The sequence below is a fragment of the Dermacentor silvarum genome, chromosome 10 (genome assembly GCF_013339745.2).
Source record: "Dermacentor silvarum isolate Dsil-2018 chromosome 10, BIME_Dsil_1.4, whole genome shotgun sequence".
In the NCBI taxonomy this organism is placed as follows: Eukaryota; Metazoa; Arthropoda; class Arachnida; order Ixodida; family Ixodidae; genus Dermacentor; species Dermacentor silvarum.
In genome coordinates, this window is record NC_051163.1 from 43702388 (window position 1) to 43718707 (window position 16320).

The following is a 16320-nucleotide window of genomic DNA, read 5'->3' on the forward strand; positions in this document are numbered from 1 at the left end:
ACGTGTACATTTATTGACATCATGCATACCAACACGTACATTGACTCATGTAAAACTCAACGGAAATAGGAGAGAGAGAGAGAGAGACATCAACGTGACTACAAACTTCGGGCGCACATACTGTGGCGCTATAACGTGACTACAAAGTTGCGCGTTCATACACTGGCGTGAAAAAAAATATTGATTGATAGGTAATTTGTGAGTAACCCACACGTGAACAGGCGCACATTCAGTCATGTCTACAAGGGAGGAAAGACGCAGCCAACGGAATGTATGGGATAGAGATCACATGATAACAAAGGATATGGGAGGGATGGTGGCAGCCAGGAGGATTATGGGACACCTGTCCTGTACTGTGACCTCGACTGACCTCGGAATTCCATGAACTGCGTTCTATAGCGTTCTTTGCACAAGTGGCATTCTTTGTATTTGTGGGCAAGCTGTTTCTTATACAAATTCTATGTGTGTATCAAAAATAAATGTTTACTTTTGATACACACATACAATTTGTATAAGAAACAGCTTGCCCATATCCAGGGTGTCCCCGCTATCATGCAGCACGAGTTAAAAAAAAGAAGAACGGCGTTACGCGAAGCAAATCTAGCGCGTATTCTTTCCAGTACAGTGGAACAGCCGCGAGTAATTTTTTCGTTACTGAGATTTAATTAGGTAATTGTAAATAATTACCTAACTCGAGAAGTACTGTCCCAATTGTAAAAGTGTCAATGAGAAAGATGTAGGGCAACATGAAAAACTCCCGATACAAATTTCTATTGCGCAATACGTGCTACATAAATGTGTTTTTTCCGAGTGTGAAAGAAGCCCGCGAATACACGCAGAATTGCCGCTCGACTGGCCGCTCGAGGCACTTTGCCTGTATTCGCGGGCTTCTTTCAAGCTCGGAAAAACACTTTACTTTTATGTAGCACGTATTGAGCAACAGAAAGCTATATCGGGAGTTTTTCATGTTGCTCTACAACTTTCTCATTGACACTTTGCTAATTACCCTTACCAAAATGGGTTTGACCTTTCAGTCACCCCAGTCACCGCCCTGTGGACTGGACCTTCCTGTATACCTAGTCTGCAGATTTTCTGCAGACTCCGTGCAAACAGCCTGCGGACTTGCCTGTATAATGTGCGTGCAAGCCCAGTGTGTGTGTGTATGTACGTATACGAATACGAGTATATATATTCTGAACCATGACAGGTTTTTATCATTGAAAAAACGGTTTTGCCATTTTTACATTACGAAAACTTTGCCACTGATTGCTATAAGCACTGTCTTACAATGGCAGTAAGCTAAGGAAATTAATTAATATTAATTGACATGAGGTAATGGCTTCATAACCTGCATTAAAAACAGCAGTTGTACTATGGGTCGATTCACAGCCTCTATGTAAGCGTACATATATTGACCCTTTTCGCGGCGCTCCCGTGGGCGCTGCCATGTTTACTCACGTGGTGACGCGTCCATTGCTTGCCTCAGCCGCCTCCGTTGCCTCCGCGTTTACAATTCAAGCGCGTGACGCCGGCGCGGCGCAGCAAACCACTGTTTCGACGCGTATCGTAGACGGTGACTGCGTGCACGACACGAAGCTTTGACCACAACTTTAGAGGACATGTAAGTGCTTTCAGAGCTCATTACGCCTTGTCCAAACGGCGTGAGCAGCGTATACGGTGCTTGTACTAAAAGCGGGGCTAGAAATTTATTCCAAGCCGTCCAAACTTTCCGCTTACGAATTAAATCGGGGTCAGTGTGCTCTGCGTTCTTTATTTGGCAAACATTTTGAACCAGCGGCTTGTCATATTTCTGACTTAGTAAAGTTCCTCGGTGCGGCCACTATCTAATTGTTTATTTTCAGCGTAATCACTCGCGGGTGTGCTCTGCTGCGATAAATTTGTTCTTGCCGCGCACAAAGCTTGGAATATAAATGTTCTGTATATTGCGGTAGCTCGGAGCAAAGACGTATTGTCGCCAGTCCCTCGCTTACTCTGTGGACCGTCACGAAACAATCAGCTTCCAACATTCGTGTCTTGTCGGTGTAGTCGCCGTCACTCATGCTTCGGCACATTGACTCAAGTGTGCGCCTATTCACTCACACGTTGGCAATAGGGGCGTAAGTTTTCGTGCGAGTAAGGGTGGATGTGTGTAGATAGCGTGCGGGAAACTTACTATGCCAGTAAGTGGCACTACTTCATTTTGTAACGAGCGGTACTCACTCCCAAGTGCCTACGTTCCGGAGTTAAAGTCCTTTCTTTGGAGGTTAGCTATACAGCGCAGGCGGATGAATTATATTTTTTTATCCTTGAGGAAAGCCATGCATCGCGAAGGGCGGCAACACAGGCAGTCCTTATGTAGCAGCGGCGACACAGGTTCATTCCATTCCTTCATATGTGAATCACTATTTTTGCAACGAACTACCGCACACGTCTTCCCTTTATCGTTACACATTTTGCAGTATGTTTGGGCACAGTGCATTAGCGCACACCCAGTTGCATTTTCGCCAGCTGATCGCACAGTAGCACGGTAGAAGCAGTAATGGTTTCGTATTCGTGCGCATTCGCTGAGGCAACGTATGGCGCGCGGCCGAAAGCGCCATCTCGTTCCTGTAGAGCAAACTGCTCCGCGAAAAGGGTCAATACAGGGTGCCACACAACGCCATGCGATCACCGAAAACATGGTCACTTTTGGCGCCGGCCAACAGATGGCGGCACTGGGAGCACGGGAGTGCCGGTTAAATTACAGGTGCTACTATTTTCCCGTCTTCAGTTGTCGGCATGTCGCTACATGTGCGTGCGCGCTGCATTAACGCCGGCCGATGTGTAGTTTATTCGTGTGTACGCTGTGCTAACAGAAAGTGTGGTGCTTTTTCTGTGTATTATGATCCGAAATCCCTGGGACTGAGTAATGTAGCGTGCAGTATCTTTCGTGTGCTACGCCGATGATTATCGTGGTTAGGCCCGTTCGCACTTTCTTTGTTCCCGGCTCGTAAAAAGCCTCAGATACTCTCGCTGCGCTCGCATCGGATCACAGTGCAACGGGATAATTTGTTGAAAGTCGTCCTATCACGTGCTGCAGTTCATCCACAGTTCTACAGTATGTACGATGCCGCGGAACCAGTGACACGAAGGAGCGGTTGCCGAGTACGCCTGAAAGGTGTGTCTGGCGCTCGCGCGAATTCTTGGAGTCCGTGAAGTGCACATTGTTATACAGATCGCAAGATGACTAGTAAAGCGACAAAAATGATAGATGTACTTTCCGAATGTTCGTTGTTTTGTGGCAGTGCAGATAAAGCCTACAGTTTCATGAAAATTGCCCTGACACATGTTGATGTTGGCTGAAGCTTTATCGTTTATTTGTTTTTTCTATGAAGTGTGCTATCGCCGGGGATTGCTTGATCTGAATGGGCACAAACATTCAAGCAGGAAAAGTTACCGTTTGTGTCCGTAATTTCACAGCGAGAAATATCGTATACGTATTTCTAGAAGTACGTCGATGTGTCGTCTTCACGTCTAACGACTGCGTGAGATGGCACCCGATTTCTGTGTCTGACGCATTGCCAAATTTTAGCTTATATCCAAATTGTTCTATTTATAGAATGGCGTCAGACAGCCTGCATTTATTGTGTTGGGTGTCCCGTGTGTTCTCGTGTGTTCGTAAAGGTTTCTGACTTTACCTAGGCGCCGAGATTTCAACAGCAATGTTTCCTTTTAAACGAAATATCTTTTTTCTCTCTCTCTCTCTCTCTCTCCTGAAAAGGAGGGAGTCTGTTCTATTTCAGCCCATCGTCCTTTGGGACAGTGCTTTGTTGCGTCGCATAACGAAATTAGGTTTTGTCTTCATGGTACAATTCACATTTCACTTACTTCAGTCTGCGTTTGAGTGAAGCTTTTGATAGTAGATTCATGTTTGCTGCAGTGCCATTTACATGTTAATTAACTGCCTGTGATGTAATAATCGGACATTTGTACAGCCATGGACAGTACTTCTCTAGTTAGATAATTAATTACAATTACCTAAGTAAATCTCAGTAACGAAAAAATTACTGGCGGCTACTTCACTGTACTGGACACAATACGCACTAGATTTGCTTCGCGTAACGCCGTTCCTCTTATTTTAAATCGCGCTGCGTGATAGCTGGGACATCCTGTGTAGGTATATATATGTACCACTTTATTTACAAGCTCGTTTTTCAGCATGCTGGTGCTACGCGAATGGTTTTGTCTTCGAGCCCGAACGAACTGATTTCGGTAGCCCTGCATCGGATCGACCCTTGAAAATTTTGCCTCCGTTGGTGAACCTGAACAAAGTGAAGCGAGGCGCCGAACCGATGCCGAAATATTTCGTTAAGGTTTTGAACAGTGCAAGCGCGTGCGGGAGGGGGGGGGGGGGGGGGGAGACGTGATACGTCAGAGCGTTCTGTATTTTCCCGTATTACCCCCCCCCCCCCCCCCGACACACTTGTGCTAATGCGAACCGTTACTATGGCATGCCAACAGCCCCAAATTGACACGATGGTTAACTATTTAGTATCGACGCCCTGCCCGAGATCCCGGGGATAACAAGTGAGTAAGTGCTACTATAATGAATGCTACCACAGAGTCAAACAAGGTTGGTAGTTAAGTGCAATATTAAACGTCGCCAGCTGAACAGCATATAGAGGCGACCAGTATTACTACTCGTTTTCCGGCGAAATTAAAAACAGCCCAATGGCGGCAACATTCTCAGTGCCAATAAATGAACAGCATTAACTTTCAGCTCCGATCCGTCACCATACTTATGCAACTGTGGAACCAGTATTGGGTGTCGTATGCAAATAGCACAAAGACTCATAATTCACAAGGCGATGGAATCGTAACTGATCTCAAGGAATTTATTAATATAAATTTCAACACGAATGTCACATCTGACGTACAAATACCATGTGACTACATATCAACACAACGAACAATAACGGACTACTTTACAAAAAAAAATGGCTTCAGGAACCCAGATAGCCTTTCTTCGCCTTAAAAGAGGTGTGTGAAAAATGATAGAAGCGAGATTTATAGTTCCGGCGATAGGACAAGACGTGTCATCGATTCCACTAAATCCGTCGGCTTCTATGGGATAGAAAACCAACAAAACAAATAGACATGAACAGTTACTTTCACTCTGTCATTCAAATTCCACATTGATGTAGAGGGCGCCTTTCACAATGTAGCCTTGAAGTTCAATGTCATTCCACTTCGTCTTCTCTGTGCAGCCTCCCCAATTTGATGCACCAGGGCGCGGTTTTTTGGCATATTTGAATTCTTCCATGTCGATTGTCAGCCTAATGTCCTTCGTCTCATCACTGGGGTGTGCGACGACCAACGACACCTTTTTCGAGAACGGCCATTGAACGTAATCGTCCCAGTCCCCGTCCTGCAGAAACAAGACGAACATCACGTTCACCTCTTCATTGTCTTCAGTTCCCGACAACGAGAACTCGCAATCCAGCTTAAAGGTGTAGCCGCTTAGTTTGTAGATCTCGGTGGATATCTTGTGTTCCTTCTTGTTCTGCGAGAGTAAGTCGCGCGCGGCGTACACATTCGTGAACTTGCATATCGTGAGAAAAACGCCCGGCTTTGACGCAGCACGGAAAGGTCCAGGAGTGATTGCCTTCATCATCACTGATCGAAGAGAAACGGCCTCTCGGTCGACGCCGCTCGCATTTTTCTGCACCTCGCATAGTGCACGGTCCAGGCAGGTCAATCTCTCAACAAGGTCGTTGGCTTCATTCGCAAGATCTTCGTCACCTCCACGCTCGCCAAACGCCCGCTGTCGCAAGCTTTCGAGACCATCTTTGATGCCTCGGACTTCTTCGACGGCTCTTCGCACTCGCGCGTCACTCGCCGAATGTTGCGGAGCGTTCCCGTCACAGCGCTGTCTGTAGTGATCCACGGCCACGTCACGTGCAACAGATCGTTGACACTTGGCGCACTTCACTTCCCCGCTGCCACATTGACGCAGGTGGTCTTTCAGCTCGCACAATTTTCCAGCGAACGTAGCACACTTCTTACCGCCGACCACGCACACAACGCGCAGCTGCTCAAGGTCGGACAGCTCGAAGCGAAGCCGGACAAGTTGCCCTTCCGTGAAAGCTCTTCCATCATAGGGGCACTCCATTCCTTCCAAGACTTGACGTCGGCATTCTTCGCACAAAGCGTGACCGCAGGGCAACAGTACCGTGCTAGAAGGCAACCGACCGCAGATGCTGCAGACGCGGCTCGCCGGCATCGGCTCCGCGAAGGCGACGCGTCGCTGCTCGAGGAAATCGTTGAAGCCTGTCAGTGTGTACTTCCAAAACGCCATCGTGAAGTGCTGCTGTATTACTGAACGATACAAAGCAAGGCGCGTTGCTACGAACTGGATTTCGAAACGATGAGAGACCTCGAACGACGCTGCAACGCTACGCACAAATGCCGCTAACCAGCGTCGCCTCGTCGAACGGTCTGGAAAGGCCCACAAGGCGCGCTATCTGCAATCTAGCATTATGTCCATATATGGTTCGAAAAAGAACGCTTTACCGGCGAGGAGGAGCGTAGCCTCGAACCACGCGCGCCGCGCTGTCTTCTCTTCGCATTGGTAGTTGGAGGAAGGAATAAACTGAGGAGAGGGGAGAGTGTGCAAAGCGCCGGCTTCCGCGTCACGGCCGGGCTCGACTGGCGCGCGCGCTCGCTTCTTACGGCCTTCGCATAGAATAAAGACCAACTTTAGAGAAGGGAAACTGTAGCTTCCACAGTGGTACCAAAATAAGAAGCGGTAGCGCATGGAACTTACTTAGGCATGAGACAGATGGCGCTGCTCAAACAGGAAGCGGAAATGTGTTTTTTTTTTTAGCAAAATTCAATATGGCCGCTTTTTACCGGTCGCGTACGCTGGTACGCGCCGAGCTCGCCCGGTTGGCGTTGCGGCACGCCTCATTGCCTTGGCTGCCGCGTAGTTTTCGCGTTCTAATTGCCAGGAGACCAAAGAGCCTCTACTGACGCCCATAAAAACAAGCCACAAGTGAGTGAACGGAACGTGCGACTTTATTGGCAGAAGACAAGCAGTGCACCATCTCGTACAAGAGCAGAAATAAAAATTGCATGTAGAGATACGCTGGAATCATTAACGCGAGCTCGTAAACGGCTCACTTTCGTCGTCGCACATGGCGGTCTGGTAACGTGCGACAACCAGCAGCGCAAGCAGATTGGACAGTGTCCCACCTGTTTGCACCGACAGTCGCCGTTCAACATGAGCAACTTGCATTGCGAAGCAATCGGGTGACGCAGGCATCTGCTGCCGCAGCCAACACAGCGACATGGACTACCCGGAAATTTAAAGTTACCTCCGTTCGAACCTGCACGTTTCTTTTTTTTTTGTTATTTCGGGGGCCGCGAATGCGTAGGTCACACTTGGTGCCTCTCTATCTTTCAATATGGACATGGTCGGTTTCGCGGGCATCACCTTCGGCAGCCTTTTTGCGGGCCTTTCAACTTCACACACATCGGACCATGTAAGCATGTATGGTGGTCTAGGATTGCCACAAAAAACACACGAGACGAAGAAAGAGATAACACGAAGCTGTACTGACAACTATTTATTTAATGAAACGAACGCCGAACTTATATAGATCAGACACACGTGTGCACCCGAAAAGCAACGAGAAATCCAATAAAAACACAGAGCGACTTTCAACAGGGTTGCGATACAAATGCTAGGATAAACATTTGTAGAGTACCGAGGCACCTAACACGTGTGTATCACGTAGAAAAATAAAAAAAAGTTCCTTCTGGGTAACAGCAATGGACTGAAAACTAACGCAATCACCATCCTTAAAGTGTCGCATGGCTATTGCCTCTACAACCTCTCTTTTCAGTTGGCCATTTTTTCTGCCGAGAATCTGCTGTTACTCAGACAGAACTTTTGTTTCTTTCCACGAGGTACACACGTGTTAAGTGCCTCACTAGTCTATCAGTGTGTATCTTAGCATTTGTATTGCACCCCTCTTGAAGGTCGCTCTGTGTTATTGGTTTTCTCGTTGCTTTTGGGTGCACACGTGTGTCTGATCTATATAAGCTTGGCGTTCGCTTCATTAAATAAACAGTTGTCAGTACCGCTTCGTGTTGTCTATTTCTTTGTCTCGTGTGTTATTTGCGGTAACTTCCCAAATCATGAATCACCAACTGGCCTACATCTATACTCTTCTAAATGATGGTCACGCCAAATCGTGGCCGAGGAAGGCCACATGCATAATTTGCCCATGGCTGCAGCAGGAAAGGACAGAACGTGGAGCAGCAATCACAAAGCATGTAAATTGGAAGTCTATGTCATTGTGCGGACTGCAGGAGCGAATGCTTACCACGAGAGACTGCTTCCCAATGCAGCTGACCAGGCCGCCACGTCCGAGAAACGTAACACGGCAACCATAACCAAGTCAGATAACAGTGAAATGAGACTGCAATCAATGACCGCATAAGGTCCACACAATACATTATACATTGGTGAAGATCCATATGGCAACAGTGAGCATTCACGTACATGGGTCACTTACGGCACATTCAGCTGTCCGACTACAGGCATAGCGCTTGCCTCCAGCACACATGGTGGTCTGGTAATGAGCGATGTTATGAACGGGTTGGCGTTTCATCTCAGCACTGCCATCCGTTGTTACGGGTCGGAGATTATTCCGCCGCTGCTGCCTGTTTGTTGAGACTCGGGTAGCGTTTAGGCCGGTGATCCTTCAGCCAGAGGGATGAGTACCTCCGGGAGTAAGAGCGAGAGAAAAAAGGGTTTATTTTACAGTATTTACAGTGGCTCCAAATATGGAAGCACACTCCAGCTCACTACATGTCGGAGCACATATCGGAACACGTCAGGACACACCACTGCACACATGGTGTCTCCTTATAAAACATCGGTCTTCCCTAGTCGACCCGGCTAGGATATCAGATGACCTTCATGCGACCAATCAGAGGGGTCGTATTGTTCACCGAACTCCGCCTCTAATGTTTCACCTTCGAAGCAAGGACGAGGCAATCCGGAAACAGGGGGTTGACACTCCTTCTACGAAAGTCGGTGACCTGTTTCTTGCCCTCCGACGGTCAGCTTGGCCGGGTCAGGAGAATGGCCTTTGCACTAATCCCCGCGTCTAACGAAGGGGGGCAAGCTTCGTGAGCTTCTTTGTCATCGCGTCCCAGCTGGTGTCGCGCCGCGTCAACAAGTAGGCGGCGGCTGATGAAGGTGGTGGCATCGTGGGAAGCACCTAAAGAATGCGCACTGCCTAGTTGGGGCGCTTGTTTGCCTGTCTCGTCGGTGTCTGGCACTGTCGCCGTCTCGGCGATGCTCATGAAAGGGCCGGCCTCGATGGGAAACAATAAAAGAATGCGCCCGGCCGATTCGGGACGCAACAGACTCCTCCCCCGCCGGAAGATCCGACCTGAGGGTGACCAGCTGTCAGGTTGCCCGAAGCGTCGGTGGTCGGTAGAGAGCTCGGGGTTTCTTCTTGAAATGCTGGCCGATGACACACTCGAGCATGAGGTCCCAGCATCAACCTCTCTGTGGCCTTCTCCCTGGGAATACACAAGCACACACACGACCACAGGGCACAGGAAAGCGCCGTGCTCGCACCGAGAGCCATCGGGTCTAGCGAGCAAATCAACGCGCCTGCCCTTTTCTAATAATAGCACCAAAGCAGCCATCAAATCACTGAACCTTCGCTGAAGCCCACCATTTTGAGATTAGACCAGGATTGTGCAACTTTCTCGCAATATCCGATACGGAAGAGCAGTCCTGGTGACAAAGCACCACATAGCGCTCAAGCGCCCGAAATCCGTTCAATCCACCAGGCTTCGCTTGACCCAATAATTTGGACCCAAAATTTTGTGCCGCCAAAGCGAGCTCTCATGAACCTCTGAGTTCGCCAAAACCAGATCACTGTGCTGCAGAGAGCAAACGTAGAATACTTTAAAATGCTCTAAATAAATGATAAATGAAATATCATATATCATACGCAGCACAAACGCGATGAACTGCCTTACATCCGCTAGCATCGCACGTACTAGTGCCACTCAGAGCCACATTATTAGCATCACGGATGCACTGTCAGAGTCGCTTCAACTTTGCGGAAAACTCACATGTAAAACGTGCGACTCACGCACTAACAATTTATTTCTCTTGTCCATATAGGACACACACTAAAGAAACAACAACAACAAAAAATCTTGCGTTAACACTTGAAGACTGGCGAACATTTCTAAAAAGTGAAGTGATAATCAAGCGTGCCACTACAGGTTTTAAACCAATAACGTGGACCTGACGCTGCAAGCGTATCTCTTACAAAAAGGAAGCTTATTTGTGCAGAAAGAAACGACACGTCGAACAAAAGTTTCAAAAATGCGCGCGAACCATCTCTTTCAAAATATCGATTAGCTTCTAAAACAAACAATTTAAACAATGCTCAAAACGTGGAAATCGAAATGATCTCTATTCCGGAGATCTTAAAACGTTTAACCAAACATTAAAATACAGAAACCAACAAACAAAATGATGTTTCCGCAAAACCTGAGTCGCTTTTGAGTCCGAGTAGCTTATGGTGGCGCCGTATCTTTGAGCCTTACTCGAGGCGGGCGCGGTCTGAGAGTCTGTCTTGTCAACGAGGTTGCACAAAGGGCATGTAGGTTAATCTCCTTGCTGCCCACCCCCGACACTGAACTAACAGGCATCATGCCTTCTGGGCGCCGTGCGACGACTCCGCTGCCGCGCGTGACCGATTCGCGTCGCCGTACCGGCTCGCTCTGCAGTGTCATGCCTAAAACACCTCGAAAAGAACCCAAAGAGGGGGAACATAATTGCCCCCTCCGCGCCGCCTTCGCTTTTGTCAACTTTCGAGCCGAACGGCCCTTTCCCCTCTTCGTCCTTGGGCGGTTCGGACGCGATCTCTCTGAAAACATTCCTAGGAACAAACGCGCCGCTCGAACTCTTTGACTGCGCTCCCCACTGGGTTTAGCGCCTTTGTTCGGCCGCGTTGCCCTATCTGCCGCATTCCCGACTTTGCGACGCCGTTTCATCCTAGCACGTTTAGTAGTGCTCATTTGCAAGCCTTCCGCTTGAATCTCGTGCTGACCGGCACTTATTTCATCGGTCATTATTTCCGTCTCAACCGCACAGGCACAGTCCGAATGATTTGCGGGTAAATCATTCCTCTCAGTGCTACCTCGACTGGCGGAGAGCTTCAAACACTTAAGGACAATGCAGCTATTATCTTTTGCGAAACAGAGCTCGTATTCCTGGGAGTTGTTCACAACTGCACTGCCCTGCCTACAGTGTGCTTTAGCGCACTTTCCTGACCGATTGGACTCTGCACAGGTGCTCTTGTCTGACGACTCGGGGCCACTTCGGGCTTCTGCAAGAGCTACCTTCGCGACGTACTCCCTGGATAACTGTGCCAAATCGTCCACAGCTGGCCTAGCTGCTTCTCTAGTATTCCATTGGCACAGTATCTCGTCGCTCTCAATACGGTCCTCATTAATGGGCTTCTCAAGAACTACGTCACGGTCTACGGATCTGGCCTCACCTGTGAACGTACCATTAGGCTCACGGGGATCAGCCTCTTTTTCTACCATCGGTAGAACCGTGCGTGCTACTTGTTTGCACTTTCCGTGCGCTACTTTTACGGGTGCCTGACATTTCTGTTCCTCCACTTCAAAACCCTGTTCCAATCTTTCAACCTCTTGACTGAGAGCTTCTATCTCTTCGTATTGTTGCCTAATCCAATCCTGTCTTTTCAACTCCTCCTCATTCTCAATTGCTTCCTGCTCCTGCTTTTTAGAATTGAGTTGCCGAAGTATTGAAAGTATTCCTGATCACTGTTGCTTTCTAAAATTGCTCTAATTCCGGCTTCTGATTTATCATCCTCTATTTCTACGTCGAGCTCTTCACACAAACGCAACAAGCTAGCTCTAGTAAACTCGTGAGGTCCATGGTCACTACTTTAGGCTTTGGCTCAGCTATTCCACAATATACACTTGCTGCAAAACCCGCACAAATCACAATGCAAGTAAAAAAACTACCAGTGGTTCAATTCTGTTTTCCCAAGAGAATTTGAAGCCTGGAAAATATAGCAGAAACCAAACGCCTATGCACAGAAGTAGCACCAAGTCCCCAAGTTCTTCTCCACCGCATCGAATCAATTCAAAGAAGACGAAAATCCTGGGCCGCCTTTAAATGATAAGAATTACGGTAGTTCTCCACTTCCAAATTACTCCCACACAAGAATGAGGTCTGGCTTTAGTAGCTGGTTCAGATCTATGCTGAAAGCTGCTTTCTGCTTGGATGCGCAACAACCACAGTATCAAATGGGCAGTTGTACACGCTTCATCGGTTTTTAGAAAGTCTAGGCTAAAAGATCCGATGACTCAAGCGCAAAGCCAGGCACTCACCCTGTACCGTGCAGTCAAGATGCGCTGCGTGCATCCAGCCGCTCGCGAACCAGTTGGCGATTGGCGTTGGCTGCAGGTTCCATCTTGCCGCTGTCATCCAGTCGCTCATGAATCAGTTGCCGGCGACTGGCGTTGGCTGCAGGGTCCATCTCACTGCGGCCATCCAGTTGGTCGCGAACGAGATGCCGGCGACTGGCGTTGGCTGAAGGGTCGATCTCACCATGGCCATCCAGTTGCTCGCGGCTCGGGGTTAGGATTCATCCCACCGCTGCCACCAGTTGTTATGAACGGGTTGGCGTTTCATCTCAGCACTGCCATCCGTTGTTACGGGTCGGAGATTATTCCGCCGCTGCTGCCTGTTTGTTGAGACTCGGGTAGCGTTTAGGCCGGTGATCCTTCAGCCAGAGGGATGAGTACCTCCGGGAGTAAGAGCGAGAGAAAAAAGGGTTTATTTTACAGTATTTACAGTGGCTCCAAATATGGAAGCACACTCCAGCTCACTACATGTCGGAGCACATATCGGAACACGTCAGGACACACCACTGCACACATGGTGTCTCCTTATAAAACATCGGTCTTCCCTAGTCGACCCGGCTAGGGAATCAGATGACCTTCATGCGACCAATCAGAGGGGTCGTATTGTTCACCGAACTCCGCCTCTAATGTTTCACCTTCGAAGCAAGGACGAGGCAATTTGGAAACAGGGGGTTGACACTCCTTCTACGAAAGTCGGTGACCTGTTTCTTGCCCTCCGACGGTCAGCTTGGCCGGGTCAGGAGAATGGCCTTTGCACTAATCGGGAGCAGCGAAACCAGACTCTGTAATCAATCACTTCAGTGTAGCACAAGGTACACTGAAGGTTATCGAACAAGGCAAGGCTACACCCAGGCAAGGCTAGACAAGCACGGCTACTCCCAGGCTATTGAGCAAGAAGAGCAATGCTGAATGAGACTAGGAATTAAATATGGCAATCAGAAAGCTTGTGCTCATGAAAGAAGCCACTCGGCTCTGCAAGCACTGAAGGTCAAGGTCAAGAAAAGTCAAATGCTACATAGCACACGGTGCAACGGTTAATGCAAAACGCATGCCGATGCTGCATCGGCTGTTTCTGGAGAGGAATTGCACATGACAGCATACACTAAGAAATATTGCTACAGATATGGTATGCTACTAGACAGTGAATGGTATTAAGTATGAGCACAGAATCGGTTGACCTTCATGTTTGGATGAGGAAGAAGAATTATACCTAGCAAGAATGGGGAATGAAAAAGCTTGCATTTATAGAAAAAAATGTATACTCGGCACAAGTGGAATATGACATGACCAGGAAGCTGATTAAGGATGGGCAAACTGATGGAACTCTTTTGGCCAGCGTCGTCCAATGCTTGTTCAATGGTTGCAGGTGCATCTCAACATGAAGAATTTCTACAAGTCTTTGTTGAGGTACCTGGATGACTCGGCCAATATCCGTGCTGGTGGAATGATGGCTGAGGCTCTTTTCAGTCTTGACACAATCCTCCGTAGACTTGATATCTCATCCAAATACTTCTGCATCCGCTTCTTTGTTTGTGGTGCAAAATCCTTGTAAATTCAGCTCCAGCACCTTCCTGTCCGGGTAGATGGGGGCTCCTGTGATAAGGACCATGGTGTGCTTGGTGCATATTCTGTTGGGGCAGAAGAGTAACACATGAGATACAGCACAGATTAGCCAAACTCATGTAGGGCTTTCTTTTATGTTTGAACCAATTATGCTGAACCGTAAATGTGGAAAGACATTCATATCATCTGCTACAAACAAATGACATGTATCTCAAGACTAGTGAGCCAATACAGTATATATCAAGCATATTTATTTCTGAACTTGGTGTTGTTTACCTTGTAGTAACAGCCAAAGTCCACACAATGGCCTTGTTGTAGCAGGAAGTAGCTTGTCTTTGATGTATGGAGTGCTGCTTTACACTGGTGCCATCCTCTTTACTGCATGTCTGGAACAGAAATTTTGATTGCATCAGAAATTGAAAAAGCACAATTTTGCAATATGAAATGCAAGTAGGTGTGACAAATAAATTGTAATGGTTTTAGACTGCAGAACACATGGAACTGTACACTTTGTTCTAGGGTGCTTAAGCAACATGTTAATTAAATGAATATTGCTACCTGCCTAACTACAATGCGTGTCAACAGCTTAAGTATTATTAGGATCACAAATGAGAGCATTTGTGCGCTCATTTATACACCAGAAGTTATCACACTGCTGGTTCCACAAGCAAATGCACGACACACATGAAGCTATTAGAACTGCTGCATTCCTTTTCTGCACGAACGTGATGCACCCCTTTATTACTGCAAAAATAAATGCCCCAAGGTAAATCAAACGGAACAGCAAGAACACTTGGAACCAACAAGTACGAAATATGGGTAAATTATCATGCGTGCAACTGTTTAATACATTAAATTCAGTACTTTCACTGCAATTTACCAAAGGGTTATCCGGCTTTGTGGACGAAAGCAGTTTCCGGCGGAATCGAATATATATACATATATATAAGGCTACTCAGTCGCCTACGGCCACGGATACAACGAGATGATAAATGTGACGGGCGTTCCGATATCGCTGTCTTTTTTTCGTCATTGTGTTTGCATAACGATGGCCGCGCACCTAAACATCATTTCGGAAACAGCAACGGAGGGTCCTGACTGCCCATATGTAATGCAGGATCTAGTTCGTTAACTTGTCTCTGCCTGTAAGTTAACGAGACGAATATTACATAACGATCCAAGAAGCAGCGATGTTAAACGACTTACCGGTATTGCCGTCCTCAGTCGCAGCAGAATCCGGCTCCCGTTTCGATGCAGACTTGTTCCGCATGGCTCACGACCGAAACCTAGCTTTCGGGCTTACATTTCTCGCAAACCCGTCACTTCACCCCAAGTTAAATAACGCGAGGTGTCGAAGCGCGATAAACTGGTTTTAGCACAAAATAAGCAACCAGCATAGGTGTACGAACCAATGAATCCGTGCTTGCCGTGTTCGCGAAAAATACCGGTAAAAATTTTTAATCCAGGCCAGAGGTCACGTGGGAGATCGGTGATGATGAACCTTATTTTGCGTTTTTTAAGGGCAAAAAAGAAACAGTTGCAATGGTACTCAACAGTACAATATATAATTAAGAATAATAATTTTGTATTCTTTGTCAAGTAATAAAAACGCTTCGATGAGCGCGGGAGAAAGTTTGTAGGTTAAAATTGCGCTTATTACGGCGCCTCTAGCGGGAGCTACTGAACTCACTTAGGCATATTTTCGAGGGGATGTACTATGCTTGTTTTGTTAGCAGCGATTTTTTCGCCCTCTGTGGCCATTTGGTGAACTCGCGAGTTTCCGGGGCCTGGCCATAGAATAAAGACCAACTTTAGAGAAGGGAAACTGTAGCTTCCACAGTGGTACGAAAATAAGAAGCGGCAGCGCATGGAACTCACTGGGGTACCCGACAGATGGCGCTGCTAAAACAGGAAGCGGAAATTGTATTTTTTTTGTGCAAAATCCAATATGGCCGTTTTCTACCGGTCGCACACGCTGGTACGCGCCGCGCTCGCCCGGCTGGCGTTGCGGCGTGCCTTGCCGCTTAGCTTGTGCGTTCTAATTGCCAGGAGACCAAAGAGCCTCTACTGACGCCCGTACAAACAAGCCACAAGTGAGTGAACAGGACGTACGACTTTATTGGTCGAAGACAAGCAGTGCACCTTCTCGTACAAGAGCAGCAATAAAACTTGCATGTTGAGATACGCTGAAACAATAAATGCGAGCTCGTAAACTGCTCACTTTCGTCATCGCACATGGCGGTCCGGTAACGTGCGACAACCAGCAGCGCAAGC

General features: G+C 47.7%; 1 protein-coding gene across 7 annotated transcripts in view; it reads right to left on the reverse strand.

Annotated features, from left to right (window-relative positions):
- Nucleotides 1–16320, reverse strand: part of LOC125940573 (uncharacterized) — a 52501-nt gene that overhangs the window by 11695 nt on the left and 24486 nt on the right. Inside the window, exon 1 of one of the 7 annotated variants that reach the window (XM_049656908.1) lies at nucleotides 5427–6526. The exons of 2 other annotated variants lie outside the window; for them this stretch is intronic. In XM_049656908.1, the coding sequence (XP_049512865.1) occupies nucleotides 5427–6337 (911 nt within the window). In that variant the 5' untranslated portion in view covers nucleotides 6338–6526. Of the gene's footprint in view, nucleotides 1–5362; nucleotides 6527–16320 lie in introns of those variants that run through there. 4 more of the 7 variants (XM_049656907.1, XM_049656906.1, XM_049656905.1 and 1 more) reach the window with 4 other exon arrangements.